This window comes from Manis javanica, chromosome 8 (genome assembly GCF_040802235.1).
Source record: "Manis javanica isolate MJ-LG chromosome 8, MJ_LKY, whole genome shotgun sequence".
Taxonomy (NCBI): domain Eukaryota; kingdom Metazoa; phylum Chordata; class Mammalia; order Pholidota; family Manidae; genus Manis; species Manis javanica.
Genome location: NC_133163.1, coordinates 92,433,197 through 92,447,380, shown reverse-complemented (window position 1 = coordinate 92,447,380; position 14,184 = coordinate 92,433,197). Strand labels below are relative to the sequence as shown.

General features: G+C 37.6%; 1 protein-coding gene across 13 annotated transcripts in view; it reads right to left on the bottom strand.

The window, feature by feature from the left end:
- GANC (glucosidase alpha, neutral C) overlaps window positions 1-14,184 on the bottom strand; it is a 59,726-nt gene that overhangs the window by 32,556 nt on the left and 12,986 nt on the right. For all 13 annotated transcript variants that reach the window (XR_001854465.3, XM_017669155.3, XM_073211680.1 and 10 more), the window contains 6 exons: window positions 12,543-12,725; window positions 6,523-6,568; window positions 3,425-3,491; window positions 2,015-2,111; window positions 773-953; window positions 391-544 (listed from right to left, as the gene is read on the bottom strand). Coding sequence is in view for 12 of the 13 variants with exons in the window: in XM_017669155.3 (XP_017524644.3) it covers window positions 391-544; window positions 773-953; window positions 2,015-2,111; window positions 3,425-3,491; window positions 6,523-6,568; window positions 12,543-12,725 (728 nt within the window). In the remaining variant the exon portion in view is untranslated. The remainder of the gene's footprint in view (window positions 1-390; window positions 545-772; window positions 954-2,014; window positions 2,112-3,424; window positions 3,492-6,522; window positions 6,569-12,542; window positions 12,726-14,184) is intronic.

Genomic DNA, 14,184 nt, shown 5'->3' with positions numbered 1-14,184 from the left:
AAAGATGTAATACCATACCATCCCCCTGCCCCAAATAACAATAAAACAGTGTTAAAGCCAGTGGTCTATTTTAATGGAAAACAGGTTACAGAAAAGTCCAGGTAGCAATACTGGTCATCTGAGATAAAGGCAGAGAAAACCCAGGGGTTAAAGGTTCCAAGAAAAGCAGATGGCAAGTATTAAGGATTAGAGAATGGTGAGTTCTAGCCCCAGTGCAATGTTTAACCAAGCTGAATGGGATGAGGATGGCAGGAGATATGCTTGCTTCTTAAAAAGCCTGGCTAAGTTATTTATAAACTCTGTATGGTGTGCAACAAATATTAACCTACAGTGATGCTATGTGGGATAAAGGAAATGGAACAAAACACTGGCACTTGCAGATTCAAGTACCTGTAAGGTACGAATACTGCTTGAAGACGTCAGAAGGCATAGGTCCTGTCAGCAGAAAAACATCAATGATTCCGCTCTCTGACATCCAACGCACATCAGTTCGAGATCTGACCTTTTGTTTAGCAGCAACTGGGCCCATCTGGGTCAGGGTATACTGGAAAAGGAATGGAAAGAAGATCTGAAATTTTTTCCTCTAATTTACAACATCTATGCACATGTGAGTAGCAAGTCTGTCCCTTTAATACATACTACAAACTTTCACTCATTACTGAAAAAACTTGGGTTGCAGAGAATTGTTCCTACAAAGCCCAGACCTATGACTACACTTCACTGGTTTTGTTTCTTTTGTATGTATGACACATAGCCATGATCTATAGCTCACCTTTGCTGCAGGCTCTGTATTGACCTCTACTAATGTTTCTGAGGCATTCAGCCAAAAAATGCCTAGAGTCCTGCCTGGCTTGTGCGCCAGGAGATACGGCACTGAACCATAAATGCCCATTTTGTCATGTATCTTGTATCCATAGACATCCAGGTTATAAAGACGGTAAGCATCCCCATTACTGAAACACACAAAGGGTTATCAATTAACACTGCAAATATATTATTAATGAAGTATAGCTCCACACTCCCCTGCAAACACTCAGGTCCTATGCAATTTTCAAGGCTCAACTCTTACCACTTCCCTAAAGGTTTCCTGACCCAGCCTGGTTGAATATGATCCTCCTCCTTTGATTCCTTTGGCATCCCCTCACATAGCAACTGGCATGCATGATCTTCCCTCTTAGGTATCTTTTCTGAGTATCTCTTGTGAGGTGAGCACTGTTTCCTGTGAATCCTCCACAAGAGTTAACACACAATATGTATCACTGACAGATTTTGTGCATATTACTCTGCCACTAAAACAAAATGAAAATGTCCTATTCTGCTTCCACAGTGTTGAATAGGGGAAGCCTGGCAGCCGAGTTGGAGTGGACAGCACAGAGCCAGGTTGGTATGAGAGTAGCACAGTTTCTGAGTCACTGGTCACTATGCCTAACTGTCAAGTAAACAGCACCTGAACCTGGCAATTGATCAGACTGTTTCTCTTTGGTTTGTTTCCTTTTAGTCTGATGCTGCTCGCATTTATTTGTCAGTCGTGTTAATTTGAAATGATCTTCCTGAGGAAGCAAAGGTGGTAGGCAATGCTACTTTTCTGTTCTCTGGCTCACTGTCCCTTTTCGGAAAAAGCCCTTTTCTAGGTCAGTGATTTTCAGAATGTATTCTCCCAGGGATCCACGGAAAGGCCTTGAGAGATTAAAGCAAAATCCAGAGAGGTGGTGTAGTAAAGCTCCCCCCAACTTCAACCACAGCCGCCCTATATTTTTGTTTCCTGTATATTTTAGGTTCAGCATTACTGTTTTATAATTGTCTCACTGTTTCCAAAAAATAAAATAAGAATTGAAAAACACTGCTGTGAGCAATCATTCAAAGAAGGTTCTTAAGGATCTATAAGCAATTATCAAGGAAGAAAAGGCCAGGCAGATACTAACACAGGTTCAGACATCCCACATATTTTCCTTTTAAACTTTTCCACTGCAGAAACCAGAAACTCTTGTGAGAAAAAGAATTATTTTCACTTTACCCAGTATTTTTAAGTTGGTGTGATTCTGCATGTTGTGGGATCCCGTAGAGATGCTCAAATCCATGCAAGGAGAAGTCCAAACCAACAGATGCAGGACCTGTAGGGACCAGGATACTGACTGAGTTCTGCTTCTCAATGGAACAACTGACTAAGGAGATTCAGTTAACGATGAGTGTAGCAGATGTAGACTGGGGATTGAGAGACCTGAGCTGCCCTGATCAACAGGTAAATCATGTGTGCTGATTCTCTGTAAGATGTTATATTCAGGGATTGTTTGGATACAAAAATGCACAAGGAAAAGTTCCGGTCACTCACGAGGTACGTTTCCTTAGCTGTGTGTTGAAGTTTCCTGTATCCTCATTTATAGTGAATCTCTTTTCCACCTGTAAAATATGGCTACAAAGGTTTAGATTTTTTTCCTAAGTTTTCCTAAAATATATTGCATAGTTCTTTGCTTAGAAAGCAAAGGATATTGACCAATTTTAATCTTCGTTAGATCAAAGACTATACTGTCAAGGGGCCTTTCCTGGCTTCTCAAAATACCTCTTCCCTGTGATCGTAGATATATAAATATCCTTTTACCAAAGACAAAGTCCTTTATTTAACAATTATTTCAGAGATATGGGAAAAGTACAAGTAACTGGGAGAGATACTATACAATTAAAAGTCACTTTTAGGCAAAGATATATGACATAAAGTGGTCCTTATTTGGTGGAGTTTATGTAAAAGGGATGTATAGAAAAGGAAAAAAGGATTATGATGTTACAGAAAGGAGAGCCTGAGGGGCTCCCCTACTGACAAATTTTGGACATGCAGCCAGTCCTGGTCACTACATTAGGTTATAGATATAGATGCTAGAACAAGGGTTCTCGAGGAGTTAGGGAGGGACTGTATTCTACAGAGCAAGGAGGAAGAAAGTGAGTATTTTTTCCAATTACATATGCCCTAAGTCTGAAAAGTATTTCCTAAAGAGACAAACTCTGCCCCAATCCTTCCTCCCCCACTATCGCTAAGCCTGGTGAGCAGTGTCACTGTGATGCTCATGTGAAACGATGGGGAGGCCTGGAAGAGCTTGGCATGTTAAGAGCTACTGAGCTCTAGAACTTGGTTTCTCATCACTTGATTCTCATAAAAATAGAATGTGGAATTTGTAGCTGTCTGTGTACAGGGTAGGTCAAGCAGTGTGCCGACCCATGCAGGAGACCATAAACTCCGTGAGGCCTATACTTCTTACACTCCCCACAGCAGGAATATACTATTTCTCTGTTGCAATGCACTGTTGAGGAATAAGAGACCCATATCTGAGATTTCTGTTCACAGAAGTCACTTGTTTAGGTGCCAAAAGTTTGAGAGAGAGATTTAGCCATTTTGGAAAGATCTGTTGTAACCCTACATCAATTTCAATTTTACCATTAACTTTGACATCCACAAATTTTCCGAATTTCTCCTCCCATAGGCCCAGATCCTCTTGATTTTCCTGTTGGCACACACAGAAAATTGACTGTACACATTGCAACAAATATGATTACCACAGGAGCATATTTTATTTGGATTATTAAAGAAATAGAATTAGAAAATGAATTCATCTTTTAAAAGACCAGTTTGTGGTGCCAGTATATTTAGCAGATTAGATCAGTGTTCTATATAAAAGCCACTATCATCTTACAAAGTATAGCTGACATGAACATATTTTTTATGTGGTAAAATAGACATAAAATTTACCATTTGAAGCATTTTTAAGTGGCATTAAGTACATTCACTTTGTTGTGCAACCATCATTATCACCTATCTCCAGAACTTCTACAGCTTCCCAAACTGAACCTCTGCAACCATTATACAACTTCCTATCCCTTCCTCCCCCCAGGTCCTTACAACTACTATTCTACTTCCTGTTTCTATGACTCTGACTACCCTAGCTATCTCATCAAAGTAGAGTCATACAGTATTTATTCTTTAGTAACTGGCTTATTTCACTTAGTGTAATGTCTTCAAGATTCACCCATTTTGTAGTATGTGTCAGAATTCCTTCCTTTTGAATAATAAGGCTGAATAACACCCCACTGAGTGCATAGACATTTTGTGTGTGCATTCACCTGTCAATGACTCTTGCATGGTTGGATTGATTCTACCTTTTGGCTACTGTGAATACTACTATTATGAACACAGGCAAGCAAATTATCTGTTTGAGTCCCTGCTTTCACTTGGGTACACTGTGGGTTGGCTATGTACCCACAAGTGGAATTCCTGGGTCATATTGTAATTCTGTGTTTATTTTTTTGAGGAACTGCCACACTGTTTGACATGAATAGCTTTACATGAGCCAAAATGATGTGAAACTGCAGTAGGGCAGGGACATGGGACAAGCATCATGATTAACTTTCCCTGCCTGTGATGAAAAATGCCAAGATATAAACAGTGTAGTAAGAACAGGAGGGACTCCATCTTAAGGCTAAGATTCCATTTTAAAAATCAGGGAGTTAGGAGGTAAGATTCCTAACGTATTCTTTCATAATCAGCCAACAGCCTATCTTAAGACAGGGCAAGGAGTCCTAACTGATATGCTCCCAGTGCTTGAGGGTAACCACTATCTTAGAGAAGAACAGGATCAAGAAATTCCTCATGTTAAGTTTATCTTACAGAATTATCTAGAGGACTGACTGTGGATGGTGACTTAATGTCTCTCCCCAGATAGACTTCATGAGACCATACACCGAGCCTAGACCTTGCCCCCTCCACCTCCCTTTGCTCCATTCTTGAAAGTCTTAAGACAGAATCCTAAGCCTTAAGTGCTCCTCCTCTCTCAGGTTGCCCACACTCCCCTTTGAATGTGTACTTTTTAAATAAAGCCTTCTCACTGCTTAACTTCCTGCGTTTTGTCTTTGCACTCTTCCAATGGTAAGTGTCATTGTCACTTTGCTATTTCATTCTATTTTCCAGACTTATGCACTAGTCTTCACTCTGTCTCTGTTCTACTCCAGATAAGTAGGGAGAGGCCACTGAGGTCTCTGATTTGGGCTAGCAAGTTCTGTCCCCTGGGTGACCTGGACAGGACTGCAGTTGTACAATCATGCTCATTAGTAGCCTGCCTGAAAATTTCCTTTCTTTGCCTTTGGGAAGTTCTCAGAACATAATCTCACTCCATAGAGTGCTCTGCAGCTCCCTGAAATCCTGGGGTGGCAGAGGCTTAGTTCCCACACTACGCAGATCCAAGTGGACACTGGACACCAGGTGTCCCTGGCTTTAGGAGTTGCAATTTAGGAGGCTACTAATGAGCCCATCAAAGGCATTCATTTCCATTATAGTGTTTCTGATTTCTAGCATTTTTTAAACTTTATTGAGGTAGAAATGACTGGACATATTTAAAGTGTACACTTTGATAGGATTTGGCATATGTATACACCCATGAAACCATAACCACAATAAAGATAATGATCATCCATCACTCCTAAAAGTTGCTTGGTCAAGAAGAAGAAGCCTTTGCTCTTAATTGCACTGGAAATATTTTTCACCATTCCTAATGGCTATAGCTTTGTCAGGCTCCACTGAAGATGCATGTAGTTCTGGATGAAGAGAAGATTTCGGCAATGTCCATTCTCCAAAATTTGGCCAAAATAATCTTTTAAAACAGAAATCAGACAATGTACCTCTGGTGCTTAAAACCTTTCTTTTGTTTTTCTTTGCTCTTAGGTTAAAGTCCAAAAAGGTTAACATGACTTAGAAGAATGTAAGCTTCATGATAGTGGGAGAATTTGATTTGTTCAGTGATACAATCATCAATTTCTTGAACAGCACCTGGCATATAGGAGGTACTTAACAAATGTTTGTTGAATAAAAGAACTATTATAATTTTCTCTACACAATTGCCCCTGCCTATCTCTGCAGCCTTGTTACATAGCACACTTTCCTTTCTCCTGCTAAAAGGTATAGATATTTTTTATTTCTTCAAATGTGCTCCTTCCTACCTCAAGATCTTTGAATGTATGATGATTCCTTCTCTCTGGAATATTCTTTTCCCAACTTTTTGACTAGCTAACATATCCTTGTGCATCAGTTTCAGCTTTAACATTTCCTTCAAGAGATCTTCTCTGACCCTTGTCTTGGTCAAGTTCGTGGTTGTATTCTCCTACAGCCCTTTTGTAAAACTCCTCTTGCTTTTAACTACTTGGCATGTGTCTTTCCCAACAGAGTCTAAGTTCATGAGGACATACTGGGATTTGTCTTATTCACTACTGGTTTGCCTAGCCTAGCATTATTTTTTGTGTCTGGTACAAAGGAGGCACTGAGGAATTATGTTTTATGAATGAATGAATACATGAATGGAATAAGGAATGAGAGAATCAGTGAGCTAAAAGAGAAACAAAAGAGACATGTAGTTCCATATACACATAGTAGAGCATTTGTCAAGTGTATATCTATTTAAAAAAAGGGAGAACAGAAACATTATATTCCATATAATGATGATGATGGTGAGAAAGATTAAAAAAAGATAAACTTCACAATCTAATTACCTGAGATGTATCAACTGATGCACCCTCCTCATTTTCTTTGGTAACTCTGTTTTAATATAAATAGTTGTTTCACTTAAGGCAAGACTGATAAGTTTGTTCAATGTTAAAGATTTTCATATCCAACTATTCTTAGTGATTGTTCTAGAATTAGCATTGTAAATTTACTAATTTAAATCCAGTTTCAATACTGTGCTCCACAGGTAGTGCAAGTATTTCCTAATAAAATACAGCTTATCCTGAACAACACAGATTTGAACCACGCAGGTCCACTTACACATGGATTTTTTTCAATAACTGCACTGGAAATTTTTGGGAAGATTTGTAATGATTTGAGAAAAATTTCTTTTATCTAGCTTACTTTATTGTAATACATTATATAATACACATAACATACAAAACATGTGCTGACTGTTTATGTTATTGGCGAGGTTTCTAGTCAACATTAGGCTATTAGTTTTAAGTTTTGGGGGAATCAAAAGCTGTATGTGGGTTTTCAGCTGCACAGGTCGTTGGTGCCCCACCTCCTGTGTTGTTCAAGGATCAACTGTGTGCCTAATTCCTTCCTCCCATCTGTTGCATCACTGTCATTCATTTCACACAGGCATAAGCATACATATATACACACATATACATTAGTATACACAACTGAATACATTGTTGCTATTTAATTTTGAACAAACTGGAGTAAGAAATAAGAGTTTTTATTTTACCTTATTCATTCTCCAATGGTCTCCCTTTATTTATGTAGATTCAAGTTTCTAACCTGTACCATTTTTCCTTTTCTCTAAAGAACTTTTAAAAAACATTTCTTGCCACACAGGTCTACTGGCAACAAATTTGTCTGAAAAAGTCTGTTTGTCTGTCTGAGGGAGTCTTTATTTCTTTCATCTGAAGGGTAATTTTGCAGGGTACAAAATTCTAGGTTTGTAGGTTTTTTCCTCAATACTTTACTCTTCTTTTTTCTTTCTTGATGGTTTCTCAAGAGAAGTCAGATTTAATTATTTGCTTCTTTATAGGAATTTTTACTCTGGGTCCTTTCAATATTTTTTATTTTTTATTTTCTGAAGTTTGAATATGATGTTCATAAGTGTAGGGCTTTTTTTTTTTTTTTAAAGCAATTTATCCTGCTTAGTGTTCTCTGGGCTTCCTGGGTCTGTAGTCTGGCATTAATTTGGGGGAAATTCTCAGTTATTATTGGTTCAAATAATACTTCTGTTCCTTTCACTCTTTTCTTCTTCTGGTATTCCCATTATTTGTATGTTATATCTTTTGTAGTTGCCCTAAAGTTCTTGGATATTCTGTTCCTTTTCTTTTTCCCATTTTTTTCCCTCTGCTTTTTATTTGGATGACTCTATTGTCATATCTTCAAGCTCAGTGATTCTTTCCTCAGCTTGTATCTAGGCTACTAATGAGCCCATCAAAGGCATTCTTCATTTCCATTATAGTGTTTCTGATCTCAAGCATTTTTTAAACTTTATTGAGGTAGAAATGACACACAATAACCTGGACATATTTAAAGTGTACACTTTGATAGGATTTGGCATATGTATATACCCATGAAACCATAAACACAATAAAGATAATGATGATCCATCACTCCTAAAAGTTGCCTTGTGTATGTCTGCAATCCTCCCTCCCTGCCTCTTTCTGTATTCCCTATCCCCATCCTCAGGCAACCACTTTGCATGTTTAGAATTTTACACAAATGCTATTGTACAATAGGCTGTTTGGTTTTTTTAATAATATATTTTGAATTAATTTTTTTGGCACAAGGTTTGCAATTATTTTGAGTCATCCATTTTATTAAGTGTATTGATAGTTCATTCCCTTTTATTCTTACTGTTCCATTTTATGCCAGTTTGTTCATCCATTTACCTGTTGATGAACTTTTGTGTTGTTTCTAGTTTTGGGCTATTACAAATAATGCTGCTATGATTACTTAGGTACACATCTTTGTATAGACACTTTCATTTCTTGTGGGAAAATCTCTAGCTATGGAATGGATGGAACTCAGAGTGGGTAGATGTTTAACTTTTTAAGAAACCACCAAACTATTTTCCAGAATGGTTGTGCCATTTTACACTCTCAATAGTAGTTTGAGAGTTCCAGTTGCTCCATATTTCTGTTAACACTTGTTATGGTTGGCCCTTTTAATTCTAGCTATTTCAACAGGTGTGTGATATCACTGTTACTTTAACTTGCAGTTCCCTAATGACTAGCAGCATTGAACATACTTCTCAAGTGCTTACTTGTCACTTATGTATCTTTGGTGAATTACTTATTTAAAATTTTTTGTTTATTAGATTATTTTATTATGGTTAAAGTTGGAGAGTTCTTTCTATATTATGGATACAAGTCATCAGATATATGATTTATTTTCTCTTAGTCTATGACTTATCTTTTCATTTTCTTCATAGTGTCTTTCAAGGGTCAGGCGTTTTTACTTTCATGTCTATTTTATCAATTTTTTTTGTTTGTAGATCATGCTTTTGGTGTCATATCTAAGACATCCAAAACATATTCAAGGTCATTAAGAGTTTCTATGTTGTTGTCTAAAGTTATATAGTATTAGGTTTTACATTTAGGTCTATTTGTATTTTGAGTAATTTTTTTTTACTGAGGTTCATTTTTTGCAAACAGATATCTAAATGTCCAATACCATTTTTTGAAAAAACCGTTCTTTCTCCACTGAATTGCCTTTGCACCTTTGTAAAAAAATCAGTTGTCCATACATGGGTGGATCTACTTCTGGACTCCCTATTCTATTCTATTGATATATTTGCCTCTCTTCATACCAATGCCACATAATGTAGCTTTATAAGTCTTGAAATAGGTTAATATTAGCCTTCCAGTTTCGTTCTTCTAACACTTCTTTCTTAGAATTCCCATCTCTGTGCTTATGTTATCCATCTATTCTTGCATGTTGTTTCCTTTTCCACTAAAGCTCACAGCATATTAATTATAATTTAAAAAATATTCCTGGTCTGATAATTCCAATATTCCTGCCATACCTGACTCTAGTTTTGATGCTTGCTAAGTCTTTTCAAACTGTTTTTTGCCTGTTTGTATGCCTTATAATTTTTTGTTGAAAAGTGGACATGACATATGGGTAAAAGGAACTGTGGTAAATAGGTCTTTAGCAATGTTGCGGTAAGGTATGGTTGGGGGGAAGCTTTGCATAGTCTCATGATTAGGTTTCAGTCTTGGTGAGCCATACCCTGGACTGTGAACTTTACCAGTGTGTCTCAGTTCTCCACCTCTCCCTTCCCCCAGCTTAGGTGGACATTATGTCTAGAGAGGGCTAGAGCTGGGTATTTTGCTTCCCCCAGGTAAGTTAAGCTCTGACAAAACACCAGTAGTTTAGACTCTTCTGACTGACAGCAGGAGAAACTACTTGTTAAGAAGAACAGAATGCTCTGGCATACTTCAAAATGATTCCTGTATTGGTAAGCGTTCTCCAAAGAAACATAACAGGCTATATACAAATGCATAGAAAGACATTATGAGGGATTGACTTATACAGTTATGGAGGCTGAGAAGTCCCACGATCTGCTGTCTTTAAGCTGGAGGTGTATTTCCAGTTCAAAATCAAAGGCGGGACAATGAGGGTAGCCAATAGCAGAAGTCCCAGTCCAGGTTTGAAATTACCAAGAGCAAGGGCAGGTGTATGGTGTTAGTCCTGGTCTCATTCTGAAGGTCTAAAAACCAGAACCAGGATTGCTGATGACTGAGGACAGAAAAAAATGGATATCCCGGCTTAAGTAGAGAGGACTTGCTCTACCTTTTTGTTCTATTCGGGTCCTCAATGAATTGGATTATGGCCCCCCACTTTGATGAGGGTGTTCATCTTTACTCAGTATACTGCTTCAACTGCTAATCTCTTCTGGAACACCATCACAGACATACACAGAAATCACATTTTATCAGCTATCTGGTCAGCCCTTAGCCCAGTCAAGTTGACATATAAAATTAACCCATCACATTTCCTTTTTCTCTACCTCTTCTGGAAGCACAAGGAAATTTCTCTCTAGTACTTACTGTGAGGAAGTGAAGGTAGAACACACAAAATTGTGAAGGGCCCCCCATGACGGGGTTCCCCTGAACTTTTTAATTGAGTTGTCCACACTAAGTCTCCAGCAACTCATGAACTACAGCTTAGATTTTCCTACACAGCCGTGGTTCCCAAGGTTTCTGCTCCCATAAGTTGTGATTTTCTACCTGTCTGTCCAATTTTGGGGCTAATAGTTAGATCTAAGAGTTGTTGGTTTTTCAGTTCAGCTTTTTACTTATTAGAACTTGTTATTTGTGGTTGACTTCTAAGCTCCTCACATGCCAGAAATTTTTTTTCTTTATTTCTTTGTGGGTTTTTTTGTTTGTTTGTTTGTTTTGTTTTTTTTATTTTGGTATTAATAAAGTTAAAAATGTTAAGCAATCAAATCTTTCAGTCTTTTTCTTCATGGCTCTTCAACTTTTGTCACAATAACAAGATTATAAAAATAGTCTATATTTTCTATTTTTTTATGTTTAATTTTTATTCATCTGGAATTCACTTTTGCTAATGTTATGAGGTTAGAACCTAACTTAAATTTGTTTCCAGGTGGATAATATGATTTTCCCAGCACAAATATAAATATAAATGGTAGAAATATAAACTAGTACACAACCTCTATGGAAGGCAATTTGGCAACATCTATCAAAATTACAATGCACAAGCCATTTGATCAGCAATTATATGTCTGTGGTCTAATGTACTTGCATATATGCAAAATGAAAGCTACGCAAGGTTATTTGGTAAATAATTGTAAATAAAGATTAGAAAACAACTTTAAAGTCCATCAATAGAGAATTTACTAAATGAATCATGGTACAACCATACAATAGAAACTATGTAGCTACTTTAAAGAAATTAGGAACTATTACACCAGTAAAAGAAAAAAAAAGTGTGGAATAATGTGTATAGGTGACATCATTTGTGTCAGGAAAGGAAAAAATTTGTGTGTGTGTGTGTAAATGTATTTCTGAAAGGATACACAGAAAACTGGAAACAATAATTACTTCCAAGGACAGAACTGGGGTAGCTCAAGGACAAATTGTGAGGTAGACTTTTCACTACATACCCTTTTGTGCTTATTCAAAAAAATAAATAAAAATAAAAAGGCCCAACTTAGATAGCATCTCTAAAACTAAACCAAAAATAATGGGAGTTTATTAAAACAAAAAATAAGTTTTAAGTACAAATAACCTGGGTACTGGGTACACAGGTATTTGTTATATATGCTATTAATATTTGTCAGTTACAAAAGTAATTGAAAAATATTCATAAGGTACTAACAGAGCAGCTGGCAGGATTATGGGTATTTAAATTTTTCTTTTCAGTATTTTATGTTTTTCTTACTATGAACACATATTATTTCTGTGATAAGAAAATAAGACTTTTTAATATTAAAATTTAAAAATAGAAATAAGGTGAAACCCAGAAAAAAAATCTCTATGTGATAATAATGAATGTTGAATGCATTCTGTAAATCATATAAGATGCTCATTATTAGGATAAAAACAACTACAGACTGGACGGGTTAAGAACAATATTGGTAAAAATGGAACAAGAATCTCCTCTTCCTACTACCTCCCAAGTCATGTGACCTGACACAAACAGTTTCTTGATCAAGTGGTTTGGCCCAGAAAATTAACTATTCAAGTCTAGGGTAACTGATGTTATTGTAAGAGAGTAAAATGGAATTCTGAAGATGTGATAGTTCATATTAATATTTATCAAGTCAAAAGAGTGCTTTTTTAAAAGGGTGTAGAGGAGAAAGAATACCATCACCCAAACACACAAGATGTGTAGGAGTATCATGCTTACAAAAGTCTGGGAATCATTCTTGTCATCAAGCCTGCATTCACCTGCACAGGTGAAAAATTAAATTTCTCAGAACAATATTCTACAAATAAGGCAAACTGGTATTCCCAATCAGGTTTTCTTAAGTTCTGTATATGGTTCAAGTAATATGCAAAAATACCTTTGCTTGAGAGGAATTTGCAGGTGCTCAAAGTACAGTTGGCCCAGGGAGTTTATGCTCATCACAACCTCTTCTTCAGAGACCAAGTCTACCTTGAATGGGTTTGCTGTGATATGACATTTCAGATCTCCTTTTCCATCTGCCAGTATCAGACTGCCTGTGTCCCCTGAGCCTGAAACCAGCCTAGAAAAGAAAGCAGGAAGAGATAAATAAACTGCTATAGGTTCACAGGGCTCAATTTGAGTCTCATTTCAAATTAATTAATTAGTAAATCAATATTCATGTGACAGAGCATAGATAAGGCAGTGGAGAGTGGCAATTGAGAGCATGGGCATTGGTGTCAGTCTAGATTGAATACCATCTATGAGGTGTATACCTCTGGACAAGTTAATCTTTCTAGTTCTCACTTCCCTTATCTGTGAAGTCAAAATAATAAAAGAGTAGAACTTTTACAGAGAGTTAAATGAGATCACACATGTAAATGCCTGACACATAAGCACTCAATAGATGTGAGCTACCATCATCTTTATTACCTTGTTCTGGACAGTCTAGTAATGCTTTGGTACATAGAATCTAAGCCCTTTACTTTTCTTTCTCATTCTAACCATATACTCAGAAACTGAGGAAATAACACAGATGGGGTTACTGACCCATTCAGTCCTGGTGAGATGGAACCAGGTAAAGCTTCTGTTTTCTTATCACTGACTCCTATTGGCCCCCCATTTGACAGGGAGACTGTTAGGTTGTTTTGGATCCTCAGTAATTAAGTAAGCTTAGAGACAGCACTTGAAATCCCTCAAAGATCTAGATATTTCTCTATTTGGTACATAGTCACCCTGGTAAATGGTTACAGGCCTCCTTAGGGAAGGTTAGGAGGGATAGTTTATGTTATTAGAATTCTTCATCTTCCCCTGAAGCAAGAAGCCTGGATTCCAGAAACTAACTCTGTCTGGAGTTGTTTAAGAGGTTGTGCCCCATTGTTCATCAAACCTAAACAGAGTTCTTTTGATTACTCTATCAGGTAGCACCTCCATCCATCTATTTTAGTCTAATGGACCCCTCAATATATTGCTCACTGCCCCAAGGGTTAAGCCATGCTGAGTGCCACACAGGTCCTGCTGCATGTTATGGAAACATGTCCACCTTGTCTCCAACAAGTCCACCTTATCTCCAACAAGTCCACCTTGACTCTGCCACCTAAAGTCTCACCATCTCCACTGAAATCAGGGAGCCCACTTTAATGGCATCATTTCTCACCAGTATCTCTAGTTCACAAAAGATGTTCACTCACTACAATGCTTTCCACATGTTCCCTCACCAGTGCATTTCTCAATGAAGGATGTTGCTTCTGTATCCTCTTGGAGGGCAGCATTAGGGGCTAGGTGAGCTGGCTGCATATTATACATCCACTTCAACATCTGTATCTCCCAAGGTCTGTGGATCATTTTTTGTACACTGGCTCCCTAGACATGTTGGCCTCTGACTCTGACAGTGGGTTCAGAGGCAGTGAAAGATGGTAAGGGTGTGGTACAAGGAGCGAAGGGGATCTTCTTGCACCATACATCTTAGGTGAGGTCAACACAGGGTGTCCAGGCAAGGTAAGATCAGCTTTATCAGACCCAGGAGAAGGAAGAGCTTCTGC